At 30.8% G+C, this 21915-nt stretch overlaps 3 protein-coding genes and 1 pseudogene across 7 annotated transcripts; 3 read left to right on the top strand and 1 right to left on the bottom strand.

Annotated features, from left to right (window-relative positions):
• Positions 1-2823: 2823 nt before the first annotated feature.
• LOC100820485 (KH domain-containing protein At3g08620) lies at positions 2824-6877 on the top strand. 5 transcript variants are annotated; one of them, XM_014769414.3, is made up of 8 exons: positions 2824-3075; positions 3321-3391; positions 3545-3633; positions 4653-4804; positions 5460-5651; positions 5730-5846; positions 6013-6156; positions 6421-6877. In XM_014769414.3, the coding sequence occupies exons 1-8, from the start codon at positions 2968-2970 to the stop codon at positions 6565-6567; spliced, it is 1020 nt and encodes a 339-aa protein (XP_014624900.1). In that variant the 5' UTR covers positions 2824-2967; the 3' UTR covers positions 6568-6877. The 5 variants fall into 5 exon arrangements, with proteins under 5 accessions (XP_014624900.1, XP_014624902.1, XP_014624904.1 ...); XM_014769416.3 differs by having other exon boundaries at positions 2827-3075; positions 5484-5651; XM_014769418.3 differs by having other exon boundaries at positions 2829-3075; positions 5460-5600.
• A 341-nt stretch (positions 6878-7218) lies between these two features.
• LOC102660421 (cell wall protein IFF6-like) lies at positions 7219-8613 on the bottom strand. The gene is made up of 3 exons (XM_006576024.1): positions 8397-8613; positions 8046-8311; positions 7219-7266 (listed from the first exon to the last, which is right to left on the bottom strand). The coding sequence occupies exons 1-3, from the start codon at positions 8611-8613 to the stop codon at positions 7219-7221; spliced, it is 531 nt and encodes a 176-aa protein (XP_006576087.1).
• Positions 8614-9314: 701 nt separating this feature from the next.
• LOC100500582 (cytochrome b-c1 complex subunit 8) lies at positions 9315-11474 on the top strand. The gene is made up of 2 exons (XM_003519250.5): positions 9315-9663; positions 11237-11474. Exons 1-2 carry the CDS (start codon positions 9494-9496, stop codon positions 11283-11285), a joined length of 219 nt encoding a protein of 72 aa, XP_003519298.1. The 5' UTR covers positions 9315-9493; the 3' UTR covers positions 11286-11474.
• A 760-nt stretch (positions 11475-12234) lies between these two features.
• Positions 12235-16819, top strand: LOC100819420 (metal tolerance protein 4-like; annotated as a pseudogene).
• The last annotated feature ends 5096 nt before the right edge of the window (positions 16820-21915 follow it).

Here is a 21915-nt window from a genome sequence, read left to right as displayed (position 1 = left end):
ATATATATATTTGAAAACACTTAAAGATTTTCTATTTATTAAATATTAAGTCACTTATTATCATCAAAATAAGTCTTTTTCTTTCATATAAAAAAAATATTTTTCATCCAAAAAAATTTTCTTTTTTAATCATTTAATAATAAAAGTTGGAGGATTATTTTCACCATTTGAATGCATGCAGTAAATAAAACCAATTTTGATAAATAAAAAAATAGAAGGAGTAAAAACACATTTTTCTTTCCGTTAATAATAGAGATTGTGTCTAAAAAGAATGTGTAATAACAAATAATGTGATGCTTGCATTAGCATTTCTCAAAGTTTTAAAATTTAGTTTCTACCCACTAGACTCCACCTAATGGTGAGAGTTTGGATAATTTGTATAATGTCCTATGTTCAAAGTATTGTCATGTCATTGTACACCAAAAACTAATTGAATTTCTATATGATCACACATAAAAATAATAAATAATTACAAATACTTTTACTAAAATTTATATGATAATTTAGGAACGTATTTAATTATTTACAAAGCATGAAAATTTTATTAGAAATTTTTTAACTAAAATGTTATATCTGAAAATTCAATAAAATTATATAATCGTAAAGAGTGAATTTTTAGAAAAAGAAACTGAATTAGAATTGCGATGGCCATGACTCACATAATTGTGACCTATCATATGGCTTTTATCTGCTTGACAAAGTTCTCGTCCCTAACCCTGGCCCAACATGCGCGTTGGCATTCATTTTCTGCAAGAACACCACAGAGTCCTAGGAATCCTATGCCTCCTTCTATCTTCCCCCTTACTCCTCTTCGCTTCCAAGTCCAAGTACAACACCTTATACTCTATGACATTTATTGGAACATGATATTATTAACATGATGACATATCTAGATTGTTAAATTAAATATCCATCCTAATATGAAAAGGAAAAGAAAGACAACATGTTTCTAACCATATGCCTTCTTGCCATTAAATTTATTTCATGACCCTAGATGGCATTGAAAAAAAAAATTCAAGTTTCACATCAGTTAAAAATAAAATAAAATTAAAATATATAAATAAAGGATAATCTTTAAATTAAATTTAATCTCACATTTTAAATCTAAAATGGTATCATAATATATTTAGGATTAATAAATAATATATGATAACATGATATTATATTCTTTACATATATTTTTTTAGAATATGCACTATCGTATATGAAAAGAAAAAGAAAGAAAATATCTCTCCAAGTCTTTTACCATGCCTTCTTGGCATTAAATTTAATTCATGATTCAATCACAACAAATTTAGAAATAATCAATATATTATTCATGTGTTAGGCAATAAAATTAAATTAAGAAAAATAAAAAATATGTTAAGTTATTTTCTCAAAATTCTATGAAAAAATATTGTCGCAAAAAAATTTAATAAAATATAAAATAAAAAATTTATGATTAAAAAAATTATCTACAAATAGATATAAAATGTGTTGTGTGTGTGTGGGTCTTGATTTCCCAGTGCTGAAGCCTTTAAAGTTTCTATCAAAAGAGAATTGTTCTCGTAGGTCAGTAGGGTTGGTTCGAGTAAGACAAGAAATGGGGCAAAAGGTGGTTTAAAAAACAAATAGCATATGATATTTCAAACAAACGTAAGCAAGTTGATTTTAGTAATCAAATAATTATAGCAATTAAGCTGTCAAGATTAATATAAGCTCTTTCTCTGTTTTACCCTCCGCTCTGAAAATTATACTTCACCATCAAGTCATTTGAATTGAATTGGTAGATTTAAATTTTATGGTTAAATACTTATTTTTTTCATTTATAATTAAAAAATCACTAAATTTCCTTACCGCAATACCACTTGAATGAAGATATCTTGTAGGTTAATAGTAGTCACATAATTTCTTCCCTTCATTATTTATACATTTTATTTGCTAAGGGCAGAGGAGGTGATGAAGGTTGCTAGTTTTGGAAGTTGTTGGGAAGATATTTATCATATTTTGATTATTTTCATTGCTTGCCAGTTAATATATACTAACAATAATAACTGCTTGCAGGGATTTAATTATCATCATTTATGCTATGTTATGTACATAAGCGTGAAACATGAGGGTGATTGGTTTCAAATAGTGTACGTGATCATGATCTGGTGCCATTGACCCACATTGGTCATTGGGGTACCCTGTCTATGCTTCTTCACTGATTGAAGTGAATCCACCTCCACGCACCCTTATTGGAGCGTGCATGACTGCTTCAGCATTTCAATGATTGCTTTGGGATTTTAATTACCCTTCTCTAGTTGAGAAGTCTCATGGTCACATCACCCTAGGGTTGGACCCTTTGCCTTATGCTCCTGAAAAATGTAGTGAAGATTTGGAGTGCTTTCATGTCTTTCTTTGACTGCCCTCCTCCCTCTCTTCATTGGAAAATTATTTATTTTGCAAAATAAATAGAGTTTAATTTTTATACATTTTTATGATACTCACAATTATTTACAAATCATAGTATATATTATTTTTAATATAGTAAAAGTCAATAACTTATCAAGTAGTAATTAACAAAATTTCATCTAACAAAGAAGTTAGTCTCTCGTAACTTACAGTGAATTAAGGTTGAAATTCTTGTTGAGATGAGTATTCATATTTAATGTTGGATCTTATCTTGATTAAAATTGTCACTGAAAGAGAAGACATGTAAAAAAAAAAATTATCATGCATTTATCAATTTGTGATTGGATGAGATTGTAATTATTTACTCATAAATCAAGAAAAACCATTTATAAAAACCTTTTTTATTTTGTCTAGACTCTAGACCACATCCAATTTTTTTATACACATGTATCTTTCATAGGTGACAATCATGTTTCAGCCTTGTAAGATTACTATCAACACGATAAATTCTTCCTCCTCTGAGTGTTTATGGGAGCTGCATAGACGGTTCAAAACTACTAGTTAATCAGGAGTAATGATACAACATTGCATATGCAACAGAAGTCAACAAAACAACAATTAAATCACACCTTGAGAGAGAGAGATAGATGGATTGAGAGGCACCCTTTAACGCTTGCTTTTACTACTGAGCAACAGAAGGTGGCCCTCCATCTATATTTCTTATTTTTTGTACCTTTCCTTCTTTCATTACCATTTGCTCTTTCTTCCTTTCAAACATAAGTGAGGTGATTCTGTGTTTTTTTTTTAATAGGATCATTGAGGCCAAACCCCATCTCAATCAACCCTTTATTTCTCTCTTAGTGCCTTGAATTTTCTATAGCCTTTCTGTGCAAAATTTGCATCCCTTAATTCTTGTAGAATTGATGTCTGGTTTGTACAATCAGATTTCCTCACCTTCAACAGCAAGGGCCAATTCACCAAACATAAACATGAGAAGCAATTTTGAGGCTGAAAGGTGAATGGATTGGGGGGTGATTCTTCTTCTGCTATTTATTGTGAAACTGAAAATTTTGATTTTTTAGGTACCTATGTTATATGTATACGTATATGTTTGATGTCAGGATTTCAATTAACTTCTGGGTGCATGTTCTTATTCACGTTTTTATAGTCAGTACTTAACGGAGCTGCTAGCAGAACACCAGAAGCTTGGGCCTTTCATGCAAGTCCTACCCTTGTGTACCAGGCTCTTAAATCAAGGTTGGTTATTCTAAATCTATGTATCATAAGGTTTTAAATTTTGGTTGCGATCGTGGTTGTGTCGTGATCCTTGACATTGCAGGAAATTGCAGTTTTGTGATGATCCATGATAAATATGGCTGATGTGATCGCAATTGTGACCACAGAAAGAAAAAAAAAAAAACAAACCTTGATGTTGCAGTCCAAATCACAGTCGCTGGCTGTTTTTTAAAACCTTCCAAGGTTTCTGTTATTGATAGTTTCCTCCTTTTGTTGATCTCACCTCTTGTTTCAGGTGAATTGGGCCTCGTCATAAACCCAGTTTTCTAGTCACTTGGATTAGTATCTCATTTTCCTTTTGTCTTGAGGTCTATTATTAACTCCTTCAAATTGCACTGAATTGTCGAGTTATGATCTTGTCACCGGGTTGAAGTATAGTAGGATTTCATTTCAATTTACTGGTTGATGCTTAATTCTGTCATCACTAATAATTGCAAAAGGAAATAGAAGTCTATATTGTTGAACAAAATACACGTAACTGGAAACCAGATTAGCCACCTATATGTGACCATAGCAAACTTCAACATAGTTCTGATAAACTCATGAAAAGGGATCAATCATCTTAGTTGGTGAGTTTCGGATAACCGAAAAGAAAGAAAGAACAGAATGCAGGGAGGAAAAAATCCTTAAAAGGTCCTAAAAGATGGCGGCAATGTGCATTACTCTCCACAACAATGTGTCTATACAATTATCGCTATTCTTTTTCAAACAACGAACAAAATGTTTTATTCATTGATGATATATCCACTATAGTAAAAGAAGTAAATTAGGCATATTTTTTTCAATGAGTAGAGCAAACTTTATCTGATCAGATTTACTATTAAATATTTATGCTTGCTTGAATTTTTTGTTTTCATAGTCATGGTTTGAACTGTATGTGCTTACTAGCTAGTACCCTTCGTGCTCATATTTGACAACCTACAGTAGTAAGGTCTCATTCTTTTAACTCGTTCTTATATTTAGTGTTACTTTATTATCAGAGATTTTAAGGGTTTCTGGAAAGAATGGAATGATGCAGAACCAAGGGTTTAGTGACTATGACAGAGTGCAGTTCGGAAGCCCCAAACCCAATCTTATGCCTTCTTTAGACATACAACCAAATTTTACAGGCTGGAACAGCTTGTCACATGAAGTATGTATTTTATTTTTCTGTTCTATACTTCTGTTTAATAGATCACTCTCCAGCACTCTTCCATGTTTAGTTCCTACTTTTCTTTGCTTCAATGTTAGTCTACATAAGCTATTCATGGATTGTTAGAAAATCTAATTCTTAGCCTATTACAACTTCAGGTACTTAACATTATCTGTTTTCCATTGTGCATAGGGTGACAATAGTTAGAAATTAGAAATATAATATATAACACCATTTATTTGTTTTCACTAGTTTAAGCTTTTGGGATCCTTAGTTCATGACATGGTATTAAAGTCTCTATGAGCAAGTGATCTAGAGTTTGATCCTTAGTCCTTACCACCCGTCTACCCCATTCTTTTGATAAAAAGTTTACTTTTGGTACAAGGTTGGTGAACCTATGCATTATTTATGTTCTCTTGTGTGAGGAGGCATATGTCTTCATCTATCAGTGAAAACTTTTGGAATTGTTAGTTTATGACACCAATGTTATCAATATTTGTGAATTTAAATTGATTCCCTCAGTCTGTTTTGTTGAAACCAAGCAGCTACAACTTGTTTTCTTTGTATCATGTATCACTTATACTACTACTCTTCCATTTCATTCATCCTTTCTTCTTTTTCTATCATTTTACTTTTAGTCATTTCATTTTCTAAGAGGTTAAGTCCAATCTTACATAAGGGGTTAGCTGGAGTACAAGGACTAAACGTGGATTGGCAAACATCGCCAGGTGTCCCAAGCTCTCACATTGTGAAGAGGATATTGCGCTTGGATATTGCTAATGATAGCTATCCAAATGTAAGAAGATATGTAGAACATTTTAATGCCTTTTGCTGTAGCCTTATGCAGGTTTATACCATGTATTGTTGCAATAGTTTTATGTTGTTCTACTGAGCTTTGAGTCACTAAGCCTAGCTTAAATTTCAGTTCAATTTGGTTGGAAGGCTTCTTGGCCCTAGGGGTAATTCACTGAAGCGAGTGGAGGCTACCACAGGTTGCCGTGTATTTATCAGAGGGAAAGGTTCAATAAAAGAACTAGATAAGGTATCATCTATTCTTTAGTGGATTGTCTTGCAAGTTGCAAATCCTAAGAACCTAATTTAATGTCAGTTGCTTCTCCTTTCAATTTGTTGAGTGTGTCTTTTTTTTTTTTCTGACTACATATATTAACTGTAACCATTAACTTCACTCTATCTTTTATAATCCAAAGGAAGAGTTGTTAAGGGGAAGGCCAGGCTACGAACACTTAAATGAACCACTGCACGTTTTGATTGAGGCTGAGTTACCTGTCAATGTTGTTGATATAAGGCTGAGGCAAGCACAGGAAATCATAGAAGAACTACTCAAACCCATGGTATCTCCTTATAGTTTTAAAGCTCTGAATATTACTTACTACTGAGATATTGTGACTACATATATCAAACCACTGAAGTTTTTACTTAATTTTATATGCTAATAAATTAGCTGCAGCAAATAGACAGAAATGTGTAGGAAAGTGGGTTTTGTTTGGAGCAAAATGTTCCATTAGTCAAATTGCAAACCAATTAGCAAAGAGACATTAAGTGTTGATATTGTGTTGTATATGAGTTTTTCTTATTCTCCTCCGTTTCACGTGCAGGATGAGTCACAGGATCTCTACAAAAGGCAACAACTAAGAGAACTTGCTATGCTGAATTCCAATTTTAGAGAAGAGAGCCCTCAACTCAGTGCTAGTCCCTCTACATTCAACTCCAACGAAATGAAACGGGCCAAAACTGACCTATAGTATGTGTCTACATTGAGAATCATAGCATATTTGATGTCAGTTCCTGCATGTTAATTCTGCAAAGCAGCTACAGGAAAACTTCACTAAAAGATGGGAAGAAAAACGGGAGGGGGTACACATATTCATTGCCACAATCAATTCAATTGTATCAATAGACTTGTAAAATTAGGAGAATTTCGTTATTATTATATTTTGACCGATTGATTAGTATATATATCTGTAATGTCTATAAATATAACCCTGCTGGGACTAAACTGATTATTGTTATTATTGTAAGTTTATGATTGAATGGAAAGAACAGTTAGTTTGATGTGAGAGTATCTATTTTTTTATTGGTCATAAGTATTTTTTATTGAATAAATTTGTGTTTGAGTCGAATAAGATTATTATAAATAATAAAAAAAATCTTTAGTATTTAATATAATTATATATACAAAACTCAAACTCCATCAAAGTATGTACTTTCTTGAACAAAGTAATACCGCGTTTTGTTAAGGATAATGTCTAATGTTAGTAGGGCCATTGAGGTTAATGTAGTAGAGGTGGATGTTGTTGTCCTTAGCTCTGCTAAGCCAAACTAATCTATTTTAGGCTTGACTTATTAACGCATGTCTTTGTAAAGTGGGACTATTCTAAATTTCTGCAAGTCCATCATGGGACCCTCATGTCTCTAGCACCACCAGATATTCTCCATCGATCCTTATGCCAAGCCACATTTATTTATACACCATATATAAAGATGAGCTTAAAGTTTGCTTTATAACTAAGTAGGCTCAATAATTAAGGTGAGTTGATGTATCATCATTATATTAGTATTCTTATAGTTGTCTGTGACAATGACAGCATAATAATATACTCTACACATCTAAGATACGTATGCTACTTTATTTCTATTTATTCTATTTTGGTTGTTTCATACATGAAGCGGTGATTTGAAAATACGACAAATAATTGAAACGAAGGCATTGTTTTATGATTTTATTGTAGTTGAATCATAATTAAATTGATGATATATATATATATATATGAGTAAAAAATTTAACATAGAATTACAAAAGGTAAAAATATGTTTTATCATACACAGTTACTTTTACACTCTCAACAAAAAAAATTGTTGGGATAATTTTTAAGATTATTATCATAAAAATTAATAAATTTATCACTACAATAATTTATGATTGAATAATAGTATAAAAATATTTTATATTATTAATGTATAACTTAGAATCATTTTGGGGTGATTGTGATTTTTTAGTTTTTGAATTTCAAATGCAATTTTTAAAATAAAATGTGTTTGGCAAAAATAAGCTTAAATTATTTTAAAAATATTTTTACATTTATTTTCAAAATTAAGAAAAAATATTTTGTGAATTTATTTTTTAGTTTAAAAATATATATTTTTCACATTTGACAATAACATTTTTTGTTGTCACCACTCCTACAATTTTTGTGACCACCATCATTGTTGTTGGCATTACCACCATCGTCATCATCAATGTCACCTCCGTCATTGTCACTATCATATTATTGTCACCATCACCATTGTTGTAATTATCATAATTGGTTGTTATCACCATGACCACTAGTACCGTACTACCACTATCATTATTTTCACTGTCACCACCATCGTTATCAACCTGATTATCGCCACCAACATTACTACCACTGCCACTATTGTCATCATCATCATCACTGTCACTATCGTCGTCAATAGCGTTGTTACCACTACCACCATTAGAGGTCACTGCCACCGTCATTGTCACCACTACTACTAACGATAGCACTTTCGTGACTTTCACCACAATCACCACCAACGTTGTCACAACTACCACCAACACCACACCACTGCAACTTGATGTCACCACCACCACCACCAATAATATCACTTCCATCACCGTCCTCACTACTAATATCACCTCTGTCACCACCACTAATGTTGTCACCATTACCTGCCACCACCAATACCGCTACCTTCATGACATTGTCATTGTTGCCATCATTTGCATTGCCACCACCACTAATGGTACCTCTACCTCTATGAGTCATTGTCGTAGTTTATTTGAAACTAATCATATTTTAAAAATTGATTTATTTTATTTAAATTAAAACTAAAAATTAGTTGTTACTTTAAAAATTTTCAGAGACGGTTAATTTTTCTATAAATATCTTTAGTTGAATAAAGATAAAAAAATAAAATTTGAAAAAGGCATGTTTGTATGTTAGGTTTAACTTAAATTAAAAAATAATAATTTTTGTAGAAGTTCTATGTTGATGATGAAAAAAACTAACATTCTAAAGTAAGTTCAACCAATCATTTTATTATTTATTTGAAACTCACTTTGTTCTTTTCATTTTATTATTAATTATTAATAAAAAAAAGCATTATGCCACTTAGTCATTTGTTTTATCTCTTCAAATAGAATTTTCTAAATAAAAAACTCTTCAAATAGAAAAAAAAAATCAACTTTTTATTTTCTTATGAATCTGATTCTTAACCATCGAACCAAACATAGTTGACTAATTCATATTGTTGTCAACTTTTCCAATAAATTAATTACATATTTTTTTACTAACATTTTTTTATTATAAATAACCATTTAACATTTTTTAATTTATATTTTTATATTTTTCACACAAGCTAAAAACATTTATATATAGTTAAAATGAAAAAAAACATGACACTTGTTCCACACTTTTTCTAAATAATTATACAAAAAAAAGAAAAAAAAACTTTTATAAAATAAACCGTGACGTGGAAAATTTGTGAGCCGGGCAATAGCGGAACGCAGTCGTACTGGACTGGAATAGGCACAGAGAGAAGATCCGATTCCAATCTCAACCGAACAAACTAGAAATTAGGGTTCATATCTCATTTCCTCTGATTTCATCTCAGATTTCGCCTTCGTTCGTATCGAAGAAGAAGAAGATGGGGAAACAGATTGTGCCGGTGAAATCAGTGATCTACGCGCTCTCCCCTTTCCAGCAGAAGATAATGCCGGGTCTCTGGAAGGACTTGCCCACAAAGATTCACCACAAGGTCTCCGAGAATTGGATCAGCGCCACTCTCTTGCTTGGTCCCCTCGTCGGAACCTACACGTAAGTCTCTCTCTCTCTCTGAATTAGGGTTTCGCTCTATCTCTGTTTTGCGCGATGATTATGTATGTACATGCCTGTGGTTGTAAATTCGATCGAACGTCGATGAACAATTCAACGTTTTGTTGTTGATTTTGGAAATAACTTGACCGGAATTGATCTGGTTGAAGGAACAAAATTGGAGAGGATTCGGGCTTTGTGTTCTGATCTGTTAGGGAAAAGGGAACGAATCTGTTTTGATAAATATTTAATTAATTTATTATTCTGTTGAGTTTGATGTACTTTTCAATGGATTGGCGACCTCTTCAGGTGTTAAGAATTTGTTTGTTTATTTGCTTGTTTTTTCCCCTTTTGTTTTCTGTGTCAGAGGAAATATTAGGTGATTAGGAAATATTTGTTTCTATGTTTTTCCGCGATGTTTTTGTTTTTGTTTGTCGTTGGAGATTAGTAGCTTTGCTTGTTGCAGAAACCATATTTGAAGCCTAGGTCAATTTTTAACCTACATTGTGCTTACAAATCGGCAGAATACAAGGTTGTTGTGATTGAGATTGGAAGGGGAGGATAAGCAACACATAACCAGATAATAAGATTCTAGCTAATTAAATACAAAGTTTAGATTTTTTGAGGATGGGATTTTTTTTGGGGAAAAAATGGGTTGCTCAGCCCTGCCACTTAAATGGCCGGTCGTTTAGATTTATGAAAAATCACCCCATTCAGTGGTTTGATAAGCCTTTCCCTATGGTCATATATTTTTCTCACCAATTTATGTTGGTGTGAATAATTGGATTGAAGCTCCCACACAAAAGTGCAACATTGCACCATCCTTCGAGGAAGATTGTGATCTCAACAACATTGGTTCTTTTTTTTACTATTAACAATGCAATTGTGCAAAATTTGTTGGACATCACTTGTAACTTAGGAAGGAAATAAAAGGTTTTGGGTGGAATCAATAGGTTCATTCCATGCCATCCTATTTTTAAAATTTAAACAATTACAACTAGTGTAATGTATGTCTTTCTATTCCACTGCATTATATCTCTTTCCCTCAATCTGATTTACCCTCAGCAACTATTGCAATTTCTATCTATTAAAAGTTCAAAGGAAGATTAAAAAACAGAATTTGGCTTGGTATTTATTTTCTTGAAACAAGTCTGTTAACTTAGCATGAGCTCAAATCCAGAAAAGCCTCTTTGCATATGCAAGGGTAAGGCTGCTCGAATGACCCTCTTCCATATCTTTGCTTAGCGAGGAGCCTTATGGTACTGGGGTACATTAGTGCTTGATGTTAAGTCTGTTAGCGTTGGTTGATAAGTAAAATAGGTGCTGGAATTGAACTGAAATTAGCTACAGTAATTCTCTGGAGAGGTGGATTTGAAACGGAGAAAATAAATGCTGGATAATAATATATGCTGCCATGAATCTCAGAGTCCAACTCATGGTGAAAAGTTCAACCTCTTGAGTGATTCTCCTCTCCATAGAATTTCTCATTAGCTAAGTAGCTTCGACTAAAAAATGACTCTCTTTCTCTCCCCGGCTGGTTAAATTGTATGTCTAATATGGCTTTTGATGGATGCAGGTATGTTCAGAACTACCTGGAAAAGGAGAAGCTGTCTCACAGGTACTGAACTCATGCAAGAGCTGATTGGATAACCTTCTAGTTTGTTGCCTTGATCTTGTTTAGCCACCCAATAATGTGACACTGTTGAAACTTGCTCTACCGTTTGGTTTTGAGATGTCTGAGTTTGAGCTTTTTAAACTTCGACAGTGTTTATTGATGGTCTATTTCATTAATCCATATTACTTTGATAGACAAATTTATGTGTTGTCAGTAATGCCAGGGTTAGTTTTGCATGTTAAACTCTAGAATGGTTGAGTTACTTTTATCATTTTTTAATTCAAAACAAGCATTCTTAATACTCGCTAAATTTTGACGCGTATTATTTGCTGCGTATCTCTACAGTAAAGAGAATGATCAGTATATGAGCCTTTTTAACGAAATAGTATTTTGCTAAAAAATGGTTGTAAAATCAGGTACCGGTTCTACTAATAAGTGCCCAATCTTACTGGTAAATATGAGATTGTGTTCAATAACAGGGTTGAAAAAGAGTGCGTAGAAGTTTATAAACATTTCTATCTGGAATAAGTTTTTTTTTTCCTTTTCAGCCAATGAAATTTCAATCTAAAGGAAAAGTAATTTGTCTTTTTTAAGTTGAAGGAATGCACTAAAAAAATGAAGTATAATTATAATTATTAATTATAAATTGATGATTATTGTACTTTTTTGTTTCAAAATAAATATCGTGTAAGAAGAAAAATAAATCTCAAAATAAGGGTCATTTTAGCTTTTTATTGTAATGTTGATTGATTACTTTTTTCACTAATATTTATAATAAGTTTATTTTTGTTTTTTAATGTAACATTAATAGTAATGTTACTTTGTAAAATTATTACACTTACTTATTTATTAGTTGTTATCAAATAAAAAAAAATTAGGATGATACTTATTATGGGATAGAGATAGAGAGAATAATAAATAATTATATATGTACAACAATATATGTGTTATAATTTTAATTGTTAATTTTTAATCAATATTAATAATCATACATTAATTTCTAAAATGTTAGATTATTTAAGAAAAAAAGAATAATGTAACTAGTAATCTCAAATTTAAAAGGACCAATGATGAGGAGCTTGAGTAATTTGCATAAAGTCTGATGTCAGCATTCCCCTCCCTCCTCAAATTTAAAAAATGCATGTGAAATTAAAGTGTTCAGCTCATTGAACTTAAACTTCTTAAAATAAAGTAAAGGAGAGTAGATTGTCATTTTGGTTTTTGGAATTACACTAGCCTCTGCGAATATGTGGAGTGCTAACAATTTAGTTCTTTCAAGAAATTACATCAATTAAGTATTTCAAAATGAGAAAGCTGCAATCAATTTAATGTTAGAATGATAAGTTTGATGTCAATTTTTTTTGTTTAAGGGATTAATTGATGCCACTTATCATTTGAATCAAAATCATGTCAGTTAAAATAAATATTTATTTAAGTGAGAATCAAGTACTCTTTAGTCATCCGTTGTTAGGTTCAACTACAAATTTCAAGTCAAACCTTCAAATTTTATTAGTTTACTACAACCATGTTTGCAAGACACTTTGCTGTGCCAGCATGCGGCATGCAGCATTCAGCATGCTTGTTCTCTAGTGTCATTGTCAATTGGTCAAATGACAAGTTTCTCCACTCTGAATAAATTTCTGAACAAGTAGGAGCTTGTATTAACAGCACCAAGAAGCAAGATGGTTGGTTATTCTATAAGGGATGTGTGATAATGTTTAAATTACTTTTCAAAACATAATCTAAAGGCTGTAATCAAGTGTTCAATTTAACAGCACAAACATTGTTTAATACTATAGTTATTATGAGTTGTATACGTATGTTATTGGACATTGGTCCACGGTTGAGCACTTGCACTAGTACTAGCTGTGATTGAATGGATGAGAATTGCGGTTCAAGGCCACTACTGGGGAACCAGAACCATGATGGGAACTCTTTTAACTCTCTTAGAACAGCTTTCTTGTTCAAGCTTCCCGATAATGACCGTTCTGGCCTCGACTCTGAGTCTCCCTTTCAGTTTGACCATCAAGTTTCCTCTACCAACCACTTAAGTCAAGGTCTCTCTCTGATTTCTCTCTTGAAAGTTAAAGTTGCGTTGTGTGTGCGCGCGTGCCTGCATGTTCTATGGCTTAGTATGTTAATCATACAATGAAAACCACTTACTACATTCAATGTTGTGCGACTCAATTAGATTATGGCATGTACTTTTATATCATGCTCATAAAATTAATCATATCAATATAAGATTGTTTTATATTTTCATTAGACAATTTTTCTGTCAGTCTCACTCAGTTTAGCCATTCTCGCCAATACACTTTAATAAAATCGAACGAAGGAATTTCAAGGGAGTGACAGATTCTAGACAAATGCAATACTTAGTGAAATTGCACCAAAACCCTAATTTGATCCAATACTTAATAACTCAAATTCTGCTTTGCATTATGTGTTCTGAAGGAGAAAATCATACATATTTAGTTTGAATACTTGATAGAATTTTTTAAAAATGTTCAATAACAACGAAGGAATTGCTACATTTTTTTGGGCTGCTTGATTGCTTTATTCTGTCTTTAGAACCATGACCTGTTTCCAAAGCACGAACTTTTCTCTCGTTTGAAGTGACATGTTTCAATTTTTAAAGGAGAGAAAGAATATTATGAAAGACAGTTTGCTACTCTAAAATCATTTGAAGAAGTTGACTCCATAGTAATATCGGACTGCACTGATGTAGAAGACATTGGAAAACAAGCTGAACATGAACGGGCAATGAAGATTTCTAATTATGCAAATGCAGTTTTATTGGCATTGAAGGTGATATTCATAAGATTTATATGTTCGTTTAGCAATGAAACTTCAAGTAGTTGTTCTGAATAGAAGGCATGTGCATGTTATGAATTTCTTTTGAAGTAGCGACCAAGTTCAGGTTCCATTAGTTATAAACCCATCTTTCAGGTATTAATAGGATTCACTTCATGCTAGTGAAATTTCATATGAAGAGTTCTAACAATATATCAATTGAACTTGTTTTAGTATAATCTCCCTTAATGTTTGATGTTGTATGTATAATACTTGTTGGTACATCTCAGTTAAATAACAATATTCATATACATATCTAGATTTATGTGACTATAAGGAGTGGATCAATAGCTGTTGCAGCATCAACATTGGATTCTCTTCTTGACTTCATGGCTGGTGGCATACTTTGCTTTACCCACCTTGCAATGAAGGATATAAATATGTACAAATACCCAATTGGAAAGTTGAGGGGGCAGCCAGTGGGCATAATTATCTTTGCAGCTGTCATAGCAACACTTGGTGAGTAGAATTGACTTAGCCTATTTCTATGCACTATTAGTTTACATTTTTTTACACTGTTAACTAATAGGAAATCATGGTATGCGTGGCTTTTAAGGTGTTATTATAAAAATCAATAAACTTATCATACATGTAATTTGTGATTGGATGACAGCGTAAAGTGCTGCACTTTACACTGTCAGTCCATAGACTATTTACTCATTACACTATACATCTTTTCATCATACTGAAATCTGAGAACATGAACCTAATTTGGTAAGATAATCAAGCAAACATACAAATGTTTACAGAATACTGTATGATTTGGCATAGATTATATTAAAGGACATGATCTAGGAAAGGCACATTTATTTGGAAATATGAGAAAAAAAGATTACATATAATCCATTTTGATACAGGCTTTCAAGTATTGATCACGGCTGTACAACAACTAATAGAAAACAATCCTCCTGAGAAGATGTCTTTTGATCAGCTAGTATGGTTGTACTCTGTTATGATATTTGCAACAGTGGTGAAGCTTGCACTCTGGCTTTAATGTAGAAGCTCAGGAAACAAAATTGTCCGTGCCTATGCGGATGTATGTGTCCTCTTTTGATTAGTAACTGCTTTATGAATTGAGTCAAGAAACTGTTGCAACATCTTACAAATGCCAACTTGCAGGATCACTACTTTGATGTTGTAACAAATGTGATTGGATTAATTGCGGCTGTTCTTGGTGATAAATTTTACTGGTGGATCGACCCGGTCGGTGCTATTTTACTTTCAATTTACACTATTACAAATTGGTCTGGCACTGTGATGGAAAATGCAGGTAAAACTTAAGATGCAGTTTTTTAAGGCAAAGTACTTTCTAAATTTTATACTATAAAAGGTTTTCTTTATAAATCTTAGATGTAATTCTTTAAGTATTTTTGGTGTTGTTCTTTAACCAGAATTGAGTTTTACTTCGATAGCTTATGCTAACTTTAATGCAAACTTTTATTACAGAAGAGAAAATTCAATTCTGATTAGAGATCACCAAAAGAACCTAAAGAGCTGCATCAAAATTTTGTCCTATTTTTAGTATATAGAAAAATAAATACGAAAGGTTGTTTTTGGGGTGGGGGATAAGCTATGATCAGCTGCACCTTCTTTTCATTATATTATAGGCTTAAACATGTGTAAGGTCCTGATAAATGACTAAATTTTATTCTGGGTCCCTAATAAATTTTTTTATTATTTTGAATCTCTGATGTATTGAAACTTTTGTTTTGAGTCTCTATCATTAGTTAAGTGATGACGTATCATCTTACAAACTGATTTTTTCAACATTATCAAAAAATGTGATGGTATCATGCCATCACTTATACATATTAGCATTAGCATGGATGCAAAATTATTTTGTGGAGGTTTTTATTTTGATAAATTTGCAGTTTCATTAGTGGGATAATCTGCACCTCCTGAAGTATTGCAGAAGCTGACATATCTTGTCGTAATGCACGCTCAAATTAAGCGCATTGACACTGTCCGTGCCTACACATTTGGCGTTCTATATTTTGTGGAGGTATTTTTATAAAGTTAAATTCTCAGCAGTTTTAAACATTAGACTGTAACCTAAATATAAAATATAGTTGTTATTTAATTTGACGTTGTACTGATAGATTACTTATATATAAGACTAATCTTAATTCCCATTCCCCTCCCCTTTTTGTAATATTTAATTTAAGGCAAATTATTTGTGTTAACTTTTCATAAGGCATTCTCCCTGAGAACTACATTGCGGTCCTATTCCACTATTCCATGGTTATGTCTCTCTTATTTTTCTAGTTTCTTATATATACACAACACAACAGAATGTGCAAAATTAAAACTTAAGGCATAGATTTTAATTAGTATCACTGTATCAGGGACTTATGTTCATGATAAAGAAATGATGTTGTTATGATTTTGGTTCTACTGTAACAGGTTGACACTGAACTACCAGAGGATTTACCCTTAAAAGAAGCTCATGCCATTGGAGAGAGCCTTCAGATAAAGCTAGAGAAACTTCCAGAAGTTGAGAGGGCATTTGTTCATCTAGACTTCGAATGTGATCACAAACCAGAGCACTCGATCAGTTCTTACCAAACTGCCGGACACTCAGCCTTAAATTCAAGTTCATGTACAACAAATGTAAACTTCTCTAAGTTAACCTTTATTTATGATTATTATTTGAACACAGAGAATAAAAGATCATCATATATAAGCGTAAAACAAGGAAAACATGTCGGCACTTCTATTTTCTATCTGTCTGTTAATTATATAATCTATAAAAGCAAAGACATGAGTTCTTGAGATGTCTAAGCTTCTTGAACTTCTATCATTTAGCCGTGTAAGTAAATTTTACCTATTCCTACCTTTTATCACTCCATTGTTGAGTGTCCTTTTAGTTTTTAGCTTTGTTTAATAACTCTTTAGCTTTCTACATGGATATATAAACTAATAACTTCAATAATTCTCCACCTTATACATCAATGTTATTTTCAATAACTCCTACTTTTGTCATTATTACTATGTTTTTTTTACTGCAATTACACTTATTATTACTATGTTAAAAACCTATTCCTAATTATAAACAAGTTGAACTAAGGTGCTTGAGATTGCAACAAGACCATAGTGTCTTAAAGAGAGGGTCGTGATGCTTTTTACAGTCTTGCTTATATGTTATATAGCTCATAGAGAGGTGATTAAGTTATAAAGTTTGAGAGCATTAAAAGTTTTACTTAATTATACTTTTGGTTCTCTTATCATTGACATATTTCAAATTTGATCCCCTCATTATTTGTTTTGAAGTTTGTCCCTTGTTTAATTGTGCAATTTTAGGTCGCTCATTTATTTGGCATTCAATATAGACGTGACACTATTGCATATCAACACCAATACTCTATTGTCATGTAAGTAATTCCGTTAAATATTTTATGTAAGTTATCAAATGAAAAAATTGCATAATTAAAATAGTGAGAGAATAAATTTGCGAAAACAAAAATTTGGGGGACCAAATTTGAGAAATAACAGCAAGAAGGAGATTTTTTTTTACAACAACATAATCATTATTGATATAATATGCTGAATACACTGAGAAATCATATTATAAGTATGCTCAACATCAAACATCATATAATTTCTAGCTAAGGAATGCACTACCAAATTAACTTGTCTTCTACCATATTGAATATGGAAAAAAGGAAATAATTTCAGGATCTCTCTAATTTGGTTAAAAATCATTCCACACTCAGAAATATCTTCTTCATTATTATAAATCTGATCCACTATCTAAATGTTATTATTAAACTTCCCTTAATTTCACTTGATAGTATCAATTGTATTTTAGGAGATTATATATCGAGTAGTTGATAATGATGTTTGATATTATAGGAACCCAAATGACAATGCATTACATTAGAGGTTCTCTAGGTGTCTTTTTTTTTTTTTAATTTGATATCAACTTGAAATTTTATATTTTTCATTTTTAATGAAGAGTTCAATTGATGAGTTCATTGCAAATCAAATTCTAGATATATTCAGTATCAATGATTAAATATGTTCTGAGGTTCCTACAAAGCAAATTTTATATTTAAGGTAACGAATAACATGAATTTTATTTTGAGTTGTTAATATTATTATTGTTTGTGTTGAGTACCTAAATAAAACACAAATTTTATTTTTGGTTATTGATATTTGATTTTAGTCATTGTTAAATTAATAAATTTTGTTCATTTTGTATTAGTCTCTTTGAAAACTATGACTAATATGTTGGGAATAAATTTGTATGCCTACGATCTAAGTCATCATGTAATCAATTTTAATTTTAATAATAAAATATTATTTTATTTTCATTGTCATATTTTACTATTTGATTAAATGGTGCGCTTGATAATGTCCTTGATTAAAATTAAAGACTTGTTATTATAATAAAGATTATGATAATGAGAAACAAGTTTGTTCTAATTGTAATCTAAACTGTTCTTGATCATAGGATTATTGTAAATAGGATATCAATAATCCAGATAGATTAATATATATTTGATAATATTTATTGGATAAATATTAATAGATCTTATTTATTAATTTGCATATATAGATGAGTCACATGTTGATGTGATCATTGAACTGACTCAATTGAAATTTTTTAATGATTAAAATTTACCATAAATTGTCAATAGAAAATTCTCAATAAGAGGTATAATAGATTTCTTTGACCTTAGATTGTCATAGTAATTAACATGTTATTTGTTGTATTTTAATTTCGAACACCTAATGCTTCAGAGTATTTGTTGAATGAATATTAGATATGATTAAATACCTGTAGAATTAATGATTAATTAAGAAAGAATCCATCAACTCTTGGTAATGAGTTTGAACTCTGAATAAAAATTAAATCCTAGCCAGGAAGATTAAATGAAAGAAGAAAGGAGTTTCTTAATTCATTATGAGTTAACTCAAAAGGGTTGGACAGTAATATCATACTCTAGAGTTAACCTAGAGATGTAAAGATGGAAGAAATTATTACACTACTCTTCTAATGGTTCTTGAAAGTAAAATGTTACTTCATGTTATCTGGACATTAAGGAGTGTTGCTAGACGCCTACCTTGATTAGTATCTTAATTTGATTAATATATTACCAGTTTAGTATTGAACCTACGGGGTCTAACACAAACAAGTGTTCTAATCTCTCTTAAAGAAATTATTTTAATATTTGATAATTAATTAAATTAGAGAATTTAATATGATCAAATGATTAATTTATTTCAAAAGGTGAAATATTATTATATTTTTTCTACCACTAAAAATATAATAATTTGAAAGATTTGATGAAAGAAGAGAAACAAACATGTATGATTTTGTATTTGGGATTTGGGTTGAAAAGGTGACTAGATATAAGTTTGATTTGATCAATTATTATTTTAATTTTAATTATTAAATGGTTAACAATAAAAGCTAACAAGAAATAATATAGCTTAAAAAAAAGATACTGGTTTTGATTTGATCACGAATATAAATAGAGTCTTCGGCTACACATTGAAATGCTTCTGAAAACATCACTTCTCTATTCTTATTTTTTCAGTCTCGGTGTGAATACACGTAGAGTCTTCACACTACTAAATATTTTTTTTTATTTCAAGAACTCATCAACAACTACTCTCTTTATATGTCATCTGTTTATAATATAATTTTAAATACAAAATAGATTTTTTTTATTCCGTAATGTGTGTTTTTAAACACCTATTTTCCTTCATAATAACAAATGAACACATTTTATTAAAGATAAAAAATTTACAAATTTATGAGGAACTAAAACAAAATATAAATGATGAAAATAAATTTTTGGTTTATTAGAAGTTTAAGATAATTTTTTATAGGAATATAAAATAAAATTCACTTATGGACTTAAAACATATTTTAGGCTTGAAATAAATATGGGTTTTTGATCAGTACTATTCCTCGTTATTTGTTTTGACCCTTGTCGTGAATCTACCATCAGCAACATGTTTTTTTGTTCTTAGAAATACAGTGATTTTGATTTTACATTCCTACAAAAAATAAATATATATTTTGGAGACGGTTGTCTCATGGACTATTTAGTTATTCTAGCAAATATTAACCATGAGTATATTTTATTCTTGGAAAAGACATAATCTCACGTTTTACAGATATTTAGTCCTGATGGAGAAAGCGACAAAAATTATTCTCATAGGACAACAATACTTTTACATGAGTAAAAATTCATATATATCCTTTTATTAACCACTACCCCACTATTTTCTCATTATTCCTTCATGATGAGCTTAAATTTATTTTAATCCCGCAAATTCCTACCCAATTGATGTTCCTGTAATTTGATTTAATGTTAGTTTCATTCTTAGATTTTAAGATAATTTTTTCTTTTCCTCCGATGCTCCTGTTTTAATAGGCAATTCTTCTTTCTCTTTTAATGATTGTAATTCTCGAAAATATGAGAAGGAAACAAAGAGTGTAACGAGAGTTTTTGTAAAAAGAATATTTTAGTAATTACAATATATATTGCCTAGAAAAAATAACTCATCTAAACATATGTTTTAATTATTCAAGGGAATATAAAAAATAATCCCAATCAGTTTTAATAGTTTACGAAATACATTTTTTAATAATACACGGGAATAACATTTCCATATTATATTTTTAGGACTAAAAAAATTATCCCTAAACCAAACGTCTGTTAGGGATTCAATTGAAAGAAAAAAAAATCAAAAACCTAATTAAAAAGTAATAAAAGTTGAAGAACTCACAACAATTAAAACTTTTTTTATGTGCTTGATATTATACTTTTTTATATTTTTTTTTCTAATACGTGTCATTTTAAAGATAATCTTAAATGAGACATGATCATGATCAAACACCAGGTATTCTCACCTCTTTCAACTGATACTCAAACCTTGATTCTCTAAGAATTTCCCTTAATATACCTACTACTTCTAATATAACAATATGAAATGACTAACAAATAACCTTTCCCTTTAAGAATTGGATCCCTAGGTTTATCTTAGGGCTAACAAAATGGACTTGTCCGATGGGCTGATCCACAATTAGGGGTATGTTGGGTTTAAAAAAAGTCAGTCTGAATAAAAAAGAGTCTTTTTTGGTTCAACCTATTTAATTTGATGGATCAAATGGCCTGATAGTAATATATAATAAATATTAAATAAAATATAGTAACTTATTAATATAATTTATAATTTTAAATTCAATTTATATTTTTTAAAAGGTAAAACATATTCATTAAACATAAAATTAAATGTTCACAAGAAGTAACAATCCCAAAGCATTATTATTAATTTAAGTATTCATTAAACATAATTTAAATGCGTTTGTCTATACTTGTTAGGCGGAATAAATGCATGATATATTTTGTCTTTGATTTTTTTTTACATAGAATCAATTTTTTTAACTTTTTTTTTATTAATTTCTAAATTGAACCAAATAGGCCAGGTGGCTTGACAACCTGACATAGGACTGAACTTGAGAAATTCCAATCCAAAAAAATATGGATCGGACCTAGGTTGATCCATTTTCAATGTGTGGCCCGATGAATCAGGCTAGGCCTCCCCGGGCTGACCCGTCCATTTTGCTAGCCTTAGGGGACATTGGACTAAAAAAATATTGACTAGAATTCAATTAAGCCTACTTTGAATATTTTTAAATTTTTTTTTCTTTTGAATTTGTATAAATTAAAAAAAAAAGAATCAATATGGACTAATCCAATGAGCTACCAGATCTGACTAAACTTAAAAAATTGAGACCTATATCTTGTCCAATCCAATCTATTTTTTCG

Source organism: Glycine max, chromosome 2, assembly GCF_000004515.6.
Source record: "Glycine max cultivar Williams 82 chromosome 2, Glycine_max_v4.0, whole genome shotgun sequence".
Classification (NCBI taxonomy): Eukaryota; Viridiplantae; Streptophyta; class Magnoliopsida; order Fabales; family Fabaceae; genus Glycine; species Glycine max.
Note: the sequence above shows the minus strand (reverse complement) of the source record. Positions and strands in the feature narration are given on the sequence as shown.

Coding starts and splice junctions, on each gene's coding strand:
- LOC100820485 (XM_014769414.3), top strand. CDS start 2,968: ATGCAACAGAAGTCAACAAAACAACAATTAAATCACACCTTGAGAGAG. Junction 3,392..3,544: donor AGCAATTTTGAGGCTGAAAG/GTGAATGGATTG, acceptor ACGTTTTTATAG/TCAGTACTTAACGGAGCTGC. Junction 5,847..6,012: donor CAATAAAAGAACTAGATAAG/GTATCATCTATT, acceptor TATAATCCAAAG/GAAGAGTTGTTAAGGGGAAG.
- LOC102660421 (XM_006576024.1), bottom strand. CDS start 8,613: ATGACTCATAGAGGTAGAGGTACCATTAGTGGTGGTGGCAATGCAAAT. Junction 8,312..8,396: donor GCAGTGGTGTGGTGTTGGTG/GTAGTTGTGACA, acceptor TGACGGTGGCAG/TGACCTCTAATGGTGGTAGT. Junction 7,267..8,045: donor CATTGATGATGACGATGGTG/GTAATGCCAACA, acceptor GCTTGGCATAAG/GATCGATGGAGAATATCTGG.
- LOC100500582 (XM_003519250.5), top strand. CDS start 9,494: ATGGGGAAACAGATTGTGCCGGTGAAATCAGTGATCTACGCGCTCTCC. Junction 9,664..11,236: donor CCCCTCGTCGGAACCTACAC/GTAAGTCTCTCT, acceptor TGATGGATGCAG/GTATGTTCAGAACTACCTGG.